We start from the raw sequence: 11,364 nt of genomic DNA, 5'->3' as shown, positions 1-11,364 counted from the left end.
CATAGTAATTAATCACTTTAATTAACTTTATTTTAATTAAATAAGTGTTAAAATAATCCAAATGATATGGTTTTGCGAAACAAAGCACTGCTACATCGTTCATCTGTAGGAGGTGCAATTATGTTTCACATTTAAAGTGAAGGAATCACCCACGGAAAAGCAGCGCTAGCCTAGGCCACGGCAGACTGAGCCTGATTGTGCAATGTGCCACCTGGTGAGAGCACCAGGACCGTGCAGCGCACCAGTGCAGATTCTCACCGGAATGCATATCGAAGCCAGGCACTTAGTACTATGACAGCCAATTTCCAGTTTTTTGATGCAATAAGACTTTCATTTATTTAAAAAAAAAAATCAGTGGTTTCTTGTCCCATGAATATCAGCAGGAAATACAAGGTGAGGAGGGGGAACTGCAGCTTCATATTGAATAAAGCCGACACAAAATAACCTCATAATGGAAAAGCAAATAACGTACATCTTTTACAAAATTGCACAATTTTTACTGAACAGTGAAACAGTTCAATATCGCAAAAATAAAATACAAAACGCCAAAAGGCAATTGATCATAGCTCATTATATACAATTTTGTGCTTTAAAAAAAAAAAACCTAGACACAATTTTGTACTGTTTTATGTGTTTTCCACAAATTGTATGTTTTGTATTCTCCCAGAGACTTATTTATGAATTTATTTTTATGAAGGGAAGCGGTTATTGAGCCATTTACATCTTGCAGAAAGCACACGTCAGAGAGCCAGCATAAGGCATACTGGAGCTGAGCCCAGCTTGTGCTGTACCTGCATCTCAATAGGGGCTTTGGCCGGCCACACAGTCCTGGCTTTCCTGAAGATGGCTGAGACAGCCAGGCCAAAGAGACATTGATCTCACAGCCAAGCAAGGTGACCGGACAAGGCCTTTCAAAATCTGATTTTTTTTGTTTGCTTTCTCTTCTGGAGGAGATGGAATCAGCCCTAAAGGATACCTGGTCCCTATCTGCAGGGTGGCTTTGGTAGAGTAAATTACTAGAGTAAAGGACATTTGTTGGGGGAGGGAGCTTAATAAGACTTTGTGAGGCCCAGTTTACACCGGATTGATATGGAACCTTCTGTAATCTCTCTCCTCTCACTCTATGCATTTAAGTCATGAGTGCGTGTATTCTGACTCATTCAGAGTCACAGCAGAGAGCCATCATGGTCATCATAGTATTTGTCACAAGGGCTGGAGAAAAGCCATAAATCAGTTCAGAGAAGCTAAGAGTGGAACATTTTCTAAATGAATGTGCCAAGAACCTGTTCCTGGCGTGAGGGGACCTAGATCTTTAAACCAGAGGCAGAGTGGACCTGCACCTGTATGGGTTCCTATTAGATGAGCTTTCCATCCTCTGGTAATCCTGTGACTGGCTGCAGAGATTTTGGCCTCCATAATGTCTGATCAGACTTGTCCAGTAAGGTCAGATTATTAATTTGTATTCTAAATCCAACACTCCGTTCATCCATTTTCTGTAACTGCTTGTCCTATTCAGGGTCATGGGGTGGGGGTTGCAGAGCCTATGGGCAAAAGGCACAATCATGGGCAACTACAATTCACCTTTGCATTGTGGAGGATGAGTCCAGAGAGGAAGCCCCATGACACAATGTTCCCCAACAAAAGGGGAACATACAAACTCCACATACGGAGACATGGCCGAGACTCAAACCCAGGTCCCAGAGGTATGATGCCATGGTGCTAATCACTGCACCACTGTGCCACCCTTTGAATTTAAACACATACTTAAACAACAATGTGATGTAAAACAAAGTAGCTGTTATATGTTATAGTTTAAAGAAATCTCACCTCATCTATGGAGCCTTCATGACTTTTATATTAGCTACTGTGAAATCTTGGCTGAATCTATTAGGGTCCATTTTTGCTCCTTTTAAATAAGCTTAGCGAAGATGAATAGGACACATTGTCGTTTAAAACAGGGATATAAGGATTTACAGTTACTCTCCTTACCTGAAATATGCCAAGCCGGAAAAAGATTCATGAGTTCCTTCAAGTTAGCCTACAGAAAGTCTTTCCAGTTTTAATCAGCTCTACTGTGCTCACTGAAAGACATAATTGTAAAGATGTTACATCCCGAAAGGTCAAAGTGTTAAACCATTTTAAGCAGCACCTATTATGCAATTGCAAATAAACCAGATGTACCTGAATGGCAGTCCGACATACTAAGCTGTTCCAGGCTACCAAAAACAGATTAGATTTTTAATTTCTCTCCATAAATGCCCATTTAAAAGCTAGGAATTCCAGGATGGATGTTCCTTAACCAATTCTTCTATCATTCTGTATAGGATTATTTGATTTTTTTCTTCAAAATGTGATACACACACACACACACACACACACACACACACAGTGTATATATCCTAATCAATTTTTTTTGTTAAAGTAAATGCCTAAATATATGATGACATGATTTAGAAATTGTTTAGCAAGATGCTCCTCTTGGCATAATAGTAATAATATTTGACATATTTTGATAAAACTAAGACCAACAGATAAAGTAGAGGACTACAGAAGGTTTTGCCAGAATTTGGTGGATGTATTTTGAATTTTGGCGAATGGGCGATCACAAGTTCAGCGCTGAACAGCTAAAGATATCCACCCGTACTGGATGAAAGAACAAGCGGTACGGACTCATTTTTAAAATAAAACATTAGGTGATAGCTCTCGCCAAGTCGGAACTGGTCACTATGGCTACTTCACAGTACACAATGAAAATACACCGCGTTTCCATGTCTTATCTTTTTTGTTATCTGACTGTTACTTGTAACAAACTTTGCTATTCGTAATCAGGTAACCCCCTGGTGCATCCAGGTACGTTCAGTCCTGGTTATCCATCCGAAGCAAAACATGTTAACTGTATATTTCGAAAATCACAATGAACAATAACAGGAGCAATACCCCATTCAATTATACCAAAAATAGTCTGCTGACGTTTCATCAGCGGAATTAGCCGTACAGTCTTCGCCGGCTAACCGTTAGCTAACCGCTTTGTCAGAACTGCTGGTTACAGGTCAAGGGTGGATGTTGCACCTTTTATTAAGGATTATTTACAGAGCAGAGCTATTAAATACCAGAAAAATCTGATTGGCATTAATCAGACAGGCTCCTTCTGTGCGGTTTATTCTATCATTTTATGATGGGATCGTTTTTATTTAAGGCACGTTGTTTAGCTTAGCGTAGTTAGCTCAGACAATTTTTAAATTTAGTTCCGTTCTATCGCATGCAAATCTTGCTAATTGTATTTATGAATCATAAACCAAGATATTAGATCTTTGTGTCAATTGTATTGCCGCAGCACGTAGCAGGTATCGAAACGCCAAGCTAATGACGGCGCCGTGTGGCGAAGCGACGATAGGAGCAGCGCGGCCGGTTTTCTGTGTTTACTTTAATGTTTATTTGAATGTTCATTAGGTTTTCCTCATAAAATAAAGACTCTTCTGTGGTCCTTACAGAAATTATGCAAACACACAGGTGTATGTTTAAGAAAACTCATAAATGTCATGCTTATTAATAAGAATGGTATGTGCCATTTGTACAATCACAGATGGATAGTTATGTTTTGGTTTTGCCATATTCCATCTTGCTCTCCATTTGGGGGTTTGAGCGCAGGGTCAGGGTGGGCCACTTTTCCAGCATTCCTTGGCTCCGGGGCCCAATAGTGACATGATTACTTTGCTGGTCATGGGATTCAAACCGGTGACTTTCTGGCACAGGCTTCAAACTCAAAGTGAACTTTGGCATGGATTTTTTTTTACTTCTTAATTTGAGGTATTACAGATAAAGTAAAATCTGTATTATGTTGAAAATTTCCTAGCACACCTTATATATAAAGCATACAAAGATCTGACCCCAAAACTAGTAAATGTAACAAAATGTCAATATCATAGGCAGGATTGAAATGACCTAAAATCCATAGTTTTGATCGTAAGGTTTACAAGACCATCTGCATGCTCTGGTTCTGGCTTGTGGTCGTTCTGTGGTATCCAGCTGGACTACAGTGTGCTTTTGTGACAGCCACACACACACACCTTGGTGGGTATGCTTGGGAATAACTTACAGGGTATAGAAATGAGAGCCGTCTCTCAGCTGGTCCTCTGGTGATTTTATCTGCCTGTATCTAGTGCAGAATATGCTCTGTTTAGCAGAATGGTGAAGGCAGCAGGGAGAAGTCAGTGTTCTTAAAAGTTCTACTCTATTGCATGATTTTCCACTCCAGCTGCTACCCTTTGTTAGTTTTCTGGAGGATGCATAACTGACTGGATACTGTATAATAGACAACACCTTACAATAAAGATTTTTAGCTGTCCCACTGAATATACTTGCTCATGAAACAGGAATCTTTAGGAAAGTTTTGCTTTATATATACTGTAGTCTGTATTTTGTATAGTGCATTTTTGTTCCATCCCATGTAAATTTTCATTTCAACATACATGTGTGATTTTAATACAATGCCGGATAAGTATTGATGCAGACAATGGCTTTCAATAACAGTATCACAAATTGCACTCCCTGAGCTATTTGAATTTATCAGTGTGGATTTTTTAAAAATTGTATTTATAAAAATAAGGTTTTTGGCTAAACTATTTGTATTGTATTCTGTTCTGTGTATTCTGTTTGGATATTTTTTTTGAATGCAGAATACAAATGAAGGAAACAGTTCTAGTATTGTTTGCTTGTCCAACCTGTTTGTATTTTTGTGTATATTTGTGTTTTGTATATATAATCAAGCCGCTGTTTTTTGCTGCATGTTGATCTGGCTTTTTGTGTATGTTATGTCAGGTCCTCAAGAAAGTTTCTACACCTGTGATAGAGAAGATCCTGTGTCCTTGGCCTGGAAGTCTGAGGTAAATTCTAACATGCCACCCCCCCCCCCCAGTGTGTTAACCATGATTCACAAGAATGTCTTCCTATCAGTTATTTGAAAAGGAAACCAAAAAGGAAAATAATAATCAACTATATTACAAAATAACTACCAATATTTGCTATTAGTACTGGTTGTGGCAGTGTTGGTGGTTATTTTTTATAGTTATTATAATTATTTGAATATGTAACATAAGAATTTTTTTTGTCACAGTACAGTAAGTATTGATAAGCAGTAGCACACTGAATTCTTTATGGCCCACTGAATACCTTTGCTGAAATGGTTAGTGAAGAGTACTATAGTAGAATAAAGACAGAAGTCATTTAAATGTTTGAAAATAAATGACATTCCTACTTTATACTTTTACTAAACTGGATTCATTAGGTTGGATGTTGAATGTGATTTAAATGACACTATTAAATAGTACTACTTGCCTGTGCTATAGAACTACATTGTTACTATACATACTTTTATGTGCATTAAATAATAGCAACCCACTATGGAACATTCATCATGGATATGTATTCTTTTGAAATTATTACTCACTTTCTCTACTGGTAATGGAAATAGCCTCTGCCTTTTCTAAAATGCTTTGAAATGCCACACTTAGAGGAAATATTACTTTCCGTCGGTGCTACCTCAAAGATGTAGGGTTAGATTTGCTAGAGGTAACTAGCAAAAGTTAGATTATGCTTAGGCATTGGAAGATTTTCCTGATCACCTCCAAATAAATTCCTTACTGAATGTGCATCCCACAGAAATTTTTGTTAGTGTAATAGTCGTTCTTCTTGTCAAAAAGCTTTGCATTTTCCTCCATTTGTGTGAATTTAGTATTTGATCCTCTTCTGATAACATTGTGATCTGGATCATTTATGATGAACAATTATCCTGTTTTCTAAATGACCTACTTTTATTTTTTACATCACACGCTGTCATCACCAGATTTGGTTTCAGCCTTAAACTTCTTTATCTCCCAGCAAGCACATCTTTGAGGTTCTTGCTAAGCGCTAAGTGATTCCTGTACTTGATTTAAACTTTTTTTGTTAGAGAAAAAAATATATAACCCTTGGACAGTAGAAATAAAGGTTGTTTCTTTAGGCATGGTTTAACTGCTGTCATTTTCTAGTGAGGTTAATGGAATGGAATATCCAGTAGAATTGTAGACAGAAGTGAAAGCATTTCAGTTTTTAATGTCTATTTTACATTCTACCTAGTATTGACCATGACAGGTAAAATGGCATTTGAATTATTGAGGGAAACATTAATTAGAATCAATTTTTGACGTTCCGGTTTAAACACACTTCATGTGCAGAATCAGAAATCAGACATTTTTAAGTGAGAGATGAATAGTAGTTCAATTTCACCCTTCCCCTAGGGGGGTCTCCATTCTGGTAATTTCAAAAAATCTTAAATGAGGCTTGCAATGATCCAGAGCTCCTTTTACCGAGTGTGGCATGTACATGCAGCCCGTTGGGTGTGTGTGAGCTCTTCTGGAGCACCCTTTAGTATAGTCTTCATTTTATTCATTTGTTCAGTCCCGAAACAGATTTTCCGCTTTATCAGAAATCTCAGCGTATGGTGAGAAGGAGTTCTCATTTTCATGGCTTCCTCAGTCCTTGAAGGTATCGCATACCCGTGTAGGATGTGCCGCTCCTCATTAGTCAGGTGGCATCTGCAGAGAGCGTTCTACGTAAGCTGTGAACCAGTTTTGTTTTTTTGTTTTTTTTGCTCTCTTCCTAACTCCCTGTAGTTAAAATCCCCAGTGAGCCCACAGGAGGTATCACAACGGTGGACATGCTGCAAGATATTCTGGAATCTGTGGGGGGAAGTGTGAAAGGGGGTTGGCTGGCTCTCTGTCAGGCAAGTGTGTCCCCGCTGCCTCTCCTCCGTGTCCCTGTCGCTGTGTGCTCCTGCCCGCTCCTGGACAAGGGCACTGTGTCCCCGCTGCCTCTCCTCCGTGTCCCTGTCGCTGTGTGCTCCTGCCCGCTCCTGGACCAGGGCACTGTGTCCCCGCTGCCTCTCCGCGTGTCTCTGTCGCTGTGTGCTCCTGCCCGCTCCTGGACCAGGGCACTGTGTCCCCGCTGCCTCTCCTCCGTGTCCCTGTCCCTGTGTGCTCCTGCCCGCTCCTGGACCAGGGCACTGTGTCCCCGCTGCCTCTCCTCCGTGTCCCTGTCGCTGTGTGCTCCTGCCCGCTCCTGGACCAGGGCACTGTGTCCCCGCTGCCTCTCCTCCGTGTCCCTGTCGCTGTGTGCTCCTGCCCGCTCCTGGACCAGGGCAGTGTGTCCCCGCTGCCTCTCCTCCGTGTCCGTGTCGCTGTGTGCTCCAGCCCGCTCCTGGACCAGGGCACTGTGTCCCCGCTGCCTCTCCTCCGTGTCCCTGTCGCTGTGTGCTCCTGCCCGCTCCTGGACCAGGGCACTGTGTCCCCGCTGCCTCTCCGCGTGTCTCTGTCGCTGTGTGCTCCTGCCCGCTCCTGGACCAGGGCACTGTGTCCCCGCTGCCTCTCCTCCGTGTCCCTGTAGCTGTGTGCTCCTGCCCGCTCCTGGACCAGGGCACTGTGTCCCCGCTGCCTCTCCTCCGTGTCCCTGTCGCTGTGTGCTCCTGCCCGCTCCTGGACAAGGGCACTGTGTCCCCGCTGCCTCTCCTCCGTGTCCCTGTCGCTGTGTGCTCCTGCCCGCTCCTGGACCAGGGCAGTGTGTCCCCGCTGCCTCTCCTCCGTGTCCCTGTCACTGTGTGCTCCTGCCCGCTCCTGGACCAGGGCAGTGTGTTCCCGCTGCCTCTCCTCCGTGTCCCTGTCGCTGTGTGCTCCTGTCCGCTCCTGGACCAGGGCAGTGTGTGGCGCGTGAACCTCCATGCTGCTGCACCAACACCTCACGCCTTCCGTCAGGATGGCCCATCTGGGAGGCCACAGCTGCTTCAAATCAGCAGCTACCCAAAAAGGAAATGGCTTTATCCCCTCTATGGGGCCTTTCAAAGCAGCCAGCCTTGTTTCTATCAGAAGCAGCTGCTGTTTGTTAGTTAGTTAGCACCCAGCTGACCCACATCTAAATGAGAACAATACTTAGCCATTAGCATGTGAGCTGAGGAGGCTCTTCACATTATTTCCCTTTTCTCTTCGCCTTTATGATAGGTGTGAGATAGGTCACTGCCTGGTATGCAGCCACCCTTAGCTCACAGACTAAAGCCTAATGTAGCGACAAGGACAAATCATCCTCAGATTAAGTGTTGTTATTTTTGTCAGCTGTCACAGCTGAGAATATGTTGCCCTCTTTATAGTGCAGGCTGTGGCGGATGTAACACAGGTAGGTAGTGCTTGGGGGGGGGGGATGCTGCGTAAAAGCATTTGGCCTGCGTGTTTTGTTGGTGCACTAGGAAATCGCCAAAATGGCTTTACTTTAATTGAACTCTCCCACATTTTCACAAATGGAGGTGTGGTCATCGGCCTTCTGTTTAATTGCTTGCTTGAAGTCACCTTTATTTTATGCGGATCCGAGCAGCAGATGCCGGTGATGAGCATTCGCAGCACGTAAAGCGCTCACCCTGAGAAGTGATTGAGAGGGAGATCGCAGAGTACCCCATCCTCCCTGACCACCTATGGGGGGGGTTGTCCTGAACTCGCCCTGAGCTGAACACGCTGGCCCCCAGCTTGGCTTCAATATTTCATATTTCCTTTCCATTTTCTTGCGAAGATCGGTGTCCGGTCGTACACTTCAAAGTGACTGACAGGCTGGCCTGCACACGGGGTGTCCGGGGGGGGGGGGGTGGGGGTGGTCCCAGGGTCAGGGCTGCTGTGAAAGACAGCGAGCCTGCAGAACAGGAACCCCTGAAATGACTTTTTATCTCCTTCGGGGTTAAAGGCTAGAAGGTTGTTCAAAGACTCAATGGGAGGCAGATGAGAGAGCGTGGTGGCATAGCGCGTCGCCTCACGCAGAGCCCCGGGGGGGAACGGACACCCCACACTTTTGTGATTAATAAGCATGTTTCACGTTGATAATTGACAACAGCCTTTATGGCTACATGCCATAATGTCCTTCATCCATTTTTTATGAATGTTAAAGGCTGTAGCTGTGATATGACAGAGGGGGAGGCTGGAGCTATACAGGCCTACGGGCTCATTAACATGGAACCCCTCACTTCAGCCGATTTCGTTCTTTTCTTCACTCGTGCTGTAGGCAGTAGTACTGTATTTAGGGCTGCCTAAAGTAACAGTAACCCTCTCCCAAACAAAAAACAAAACTTAAGGGGTTAGAAAAGCTGTGACAAACCCACAGAGGTCTCCAAAATGTTTACTGGGGTTAAAGCTGAAACCGTCAGTCAAGGAAGACTTAGTAGAGTTGGCCCTAGGAAGACTGTGAGTGGAGGCTGACTTGTAGTCATGCTGCTGTTTCCTCACATCAGCAGTGTTTGCCATCCCTGCCCTCACTTCTGCAGACTGGACTCAGCACGGTCCTTGTACACTTAGAGGAGTGATTGGAGAGCTAATGTGTGTCCGATGTGGGTTAGGGGGTCCATCGTGGCCACACGCCCCCTTGACTCATGCGGCTCTCTGACTCGGTCACTCTCCCTGTGTCCTGCCGCTCTTTGCTGCTCCCACCGTTCCTCAGATGGAAACGGCAGACATGCTGCTGTTTGCGTGCGAGTTATATTTAGTACGGTGGCTGAGGATACTCTGGTCTAGCTTTAAGGTTAAAAATATACATCTCCATGGGCGTTGAATAGTATGTCATCTTCAGAAATTTAATTTACAGCACTGATTTAAAATCCTGTCATGACATTCTGCTCCCTTATCTTGTTAGAGATGCAGTGATTGCTAGTTTCTTTGAAGGACTGTAAAGACTATGATTTTTTTTCCTTCAAAATGGAAATATAAAAAACACAATTTGATAAAAGAAAATGCCATTAGACAAATCAGTGCTGTGTTCAAAGATTTACACAAACTCGTACATGTCGGTGAGTTTGGACATTTTCTAAGGGTTCTGTGCATGCTATGCAGGTTTGTGGTGTCTGTCAGCCATGTGCTTTTGTGGCACGGTGGATCAATGCAGTACAGTACTTGATATTAACACAGTGTGAATTAAAGAATGAGATAAGGAAGGAAGAGAAACCAAACATATGCTGCTGCTGAAGGTGTTGACAGAAGGAGCTTTGTGGGCCTGTAGATGCTGTGACATTTTGAAGCGTGAAGTGGACGTGCCAGTATAAAGGCTCGCCGTTTGCATCCAGGGACATTCTGATGTGTTACTGCTTTCTGGTCATGCAATGTTGACTGTTTGGATGAAAACATGGTCATTTTTCAGTTTGGTGTGTCAGGGGTGAAGCCAACAGCAGCTGTGCCATCAAAGGTTGTGTAACTGGTTGAAGGCAGTCTATGTGTTTTTTTTTTTTTTTTTGGGGGGGGGGGAGGGGGGGCAGTGCCAAGAGTTGGGATTCTTTCCGCTTCTTTCCGCTTGCTCTTAAAGGCATGGAAAATAATGAGCTTTCCAAATTAGGTTTGAATTAAGTCCTCAAGGTGCCTCTGATTCGGCTCGGGGCATGTGAGCACACAGAAACAGTTGTTCCACTTTTCTAATTATTTTCATGATAAAAAAATTGAAGCGGGGGCCTTAATTTTCTGATCTTTGAAAGCATCAAGTTCAGGCTGAGAATGAGGTGAGACTGACGTGGCACCGACTGCATTGTTGTAGACCTGGTTGGATGAGCCTTGAGACCTTTAAACAGGTTAAAAGGCTCAGCCCTCTTGTTTAGTCATCTTAATTAGAAGATGTGAATGGTAAAATTCTGGATTTAGGGTTTTTGTTTACTCTAGTGGCTGGAAATTATGTTGCGAAAATGCGTGTGTAAGCAGGTCTGTTGAGCTGGCCATTTTAAACGACAATGAAAGAATCACGTTTATGAATTCATAAACACTTTGTGCACATGAGAGCAGAACAAATGCTCCTATACTCTAAATAAATATTTAAAATGGTAAATGTCCCCCAAGTCCTGCATGCACCCAGCCCCACCACTGCCTCTGCAGGAACAAACAAAGCCAGCTTTAACGCTCAGCTGTGCTCAAACTGGCCCTTTCATTCGATGGTCGCTCACTGGATTCTCAGCCATTACGCTTCCGTGTGGCACGTCTTGTCGGTGCTTTAAAAAGGTGCAGGTGTGCGAAGGTGTTGTCTTCGTTTGTAACTCATTTGAATACCGTGTTGAGAAATTAAACGAGTTTTGCTGATTAGCAGCATTTGTGTGTAATGTATTCTTACAGAAGCTCCTCGGCTGTTACCCCTGGGCGTCTCCTGTACCCGGCCTGTTCCTGCAGCTCACCCCCCGCCACCGTTTGCTTGTTAGTCTTATTCTGTGTGTCTAATTAAACTTCGCTTCAGCTTCTTATAAAGGAGTATTTTATAGAACAGAGAACAAAGGAAGTCTTTATATTCCTGGGGTGCTAACAACAGAGGCCGCGTACTGACTGGTCTCTGCTA

General features: G+C 43.5%; 1 protein-coding gene across 1 annotated transcript in view; it reads left to right on the top strand.

Annotated features, from left to right (window-relative positions):
• LOC111843294 (transcription factor Maf) overlaps positions 1 to 11,364 on the top strand; it is a 98,223-nt gene that overhangs the window by 13,038 nt on the left and 73,821 nt on the right. The window contains exon 2 of the mRNA XM_023810768.2: positions 4,819 to 4,883. Within this exon, the coding sequence (XP_023666536.1) occupies positions 4,819 to 4,846 (28 nt within the window). The 3' untranslated portion in view covers positions 4,847 to 4,883. The remainder of the gene's footprint in view (positions 1 to 4,818; positions 4,884 to 11,364) is intronic.

The sequence above is a fragment of the Paramormyrops kingsleyae genome, chromosome 11 (genome assembly GCF_048594095.1).
Source record: "Paramormyrops kingsleyae isolate MSU_618 chromosome 11, PKINGS_0.4, whole genome shotgun sequence".
NCBI lineage: Eukaryota > Metazoa > Chordata > Actinopteri > Osteoglossiformes > Mormyridae > Paramormyrops > Paramormyrops kingsleyae.
The sequence above is the reverse complement of the archived record's forward strand: the minus strand, read 5'-3'. Positions and strand labels throughout refer to the sequence as shown.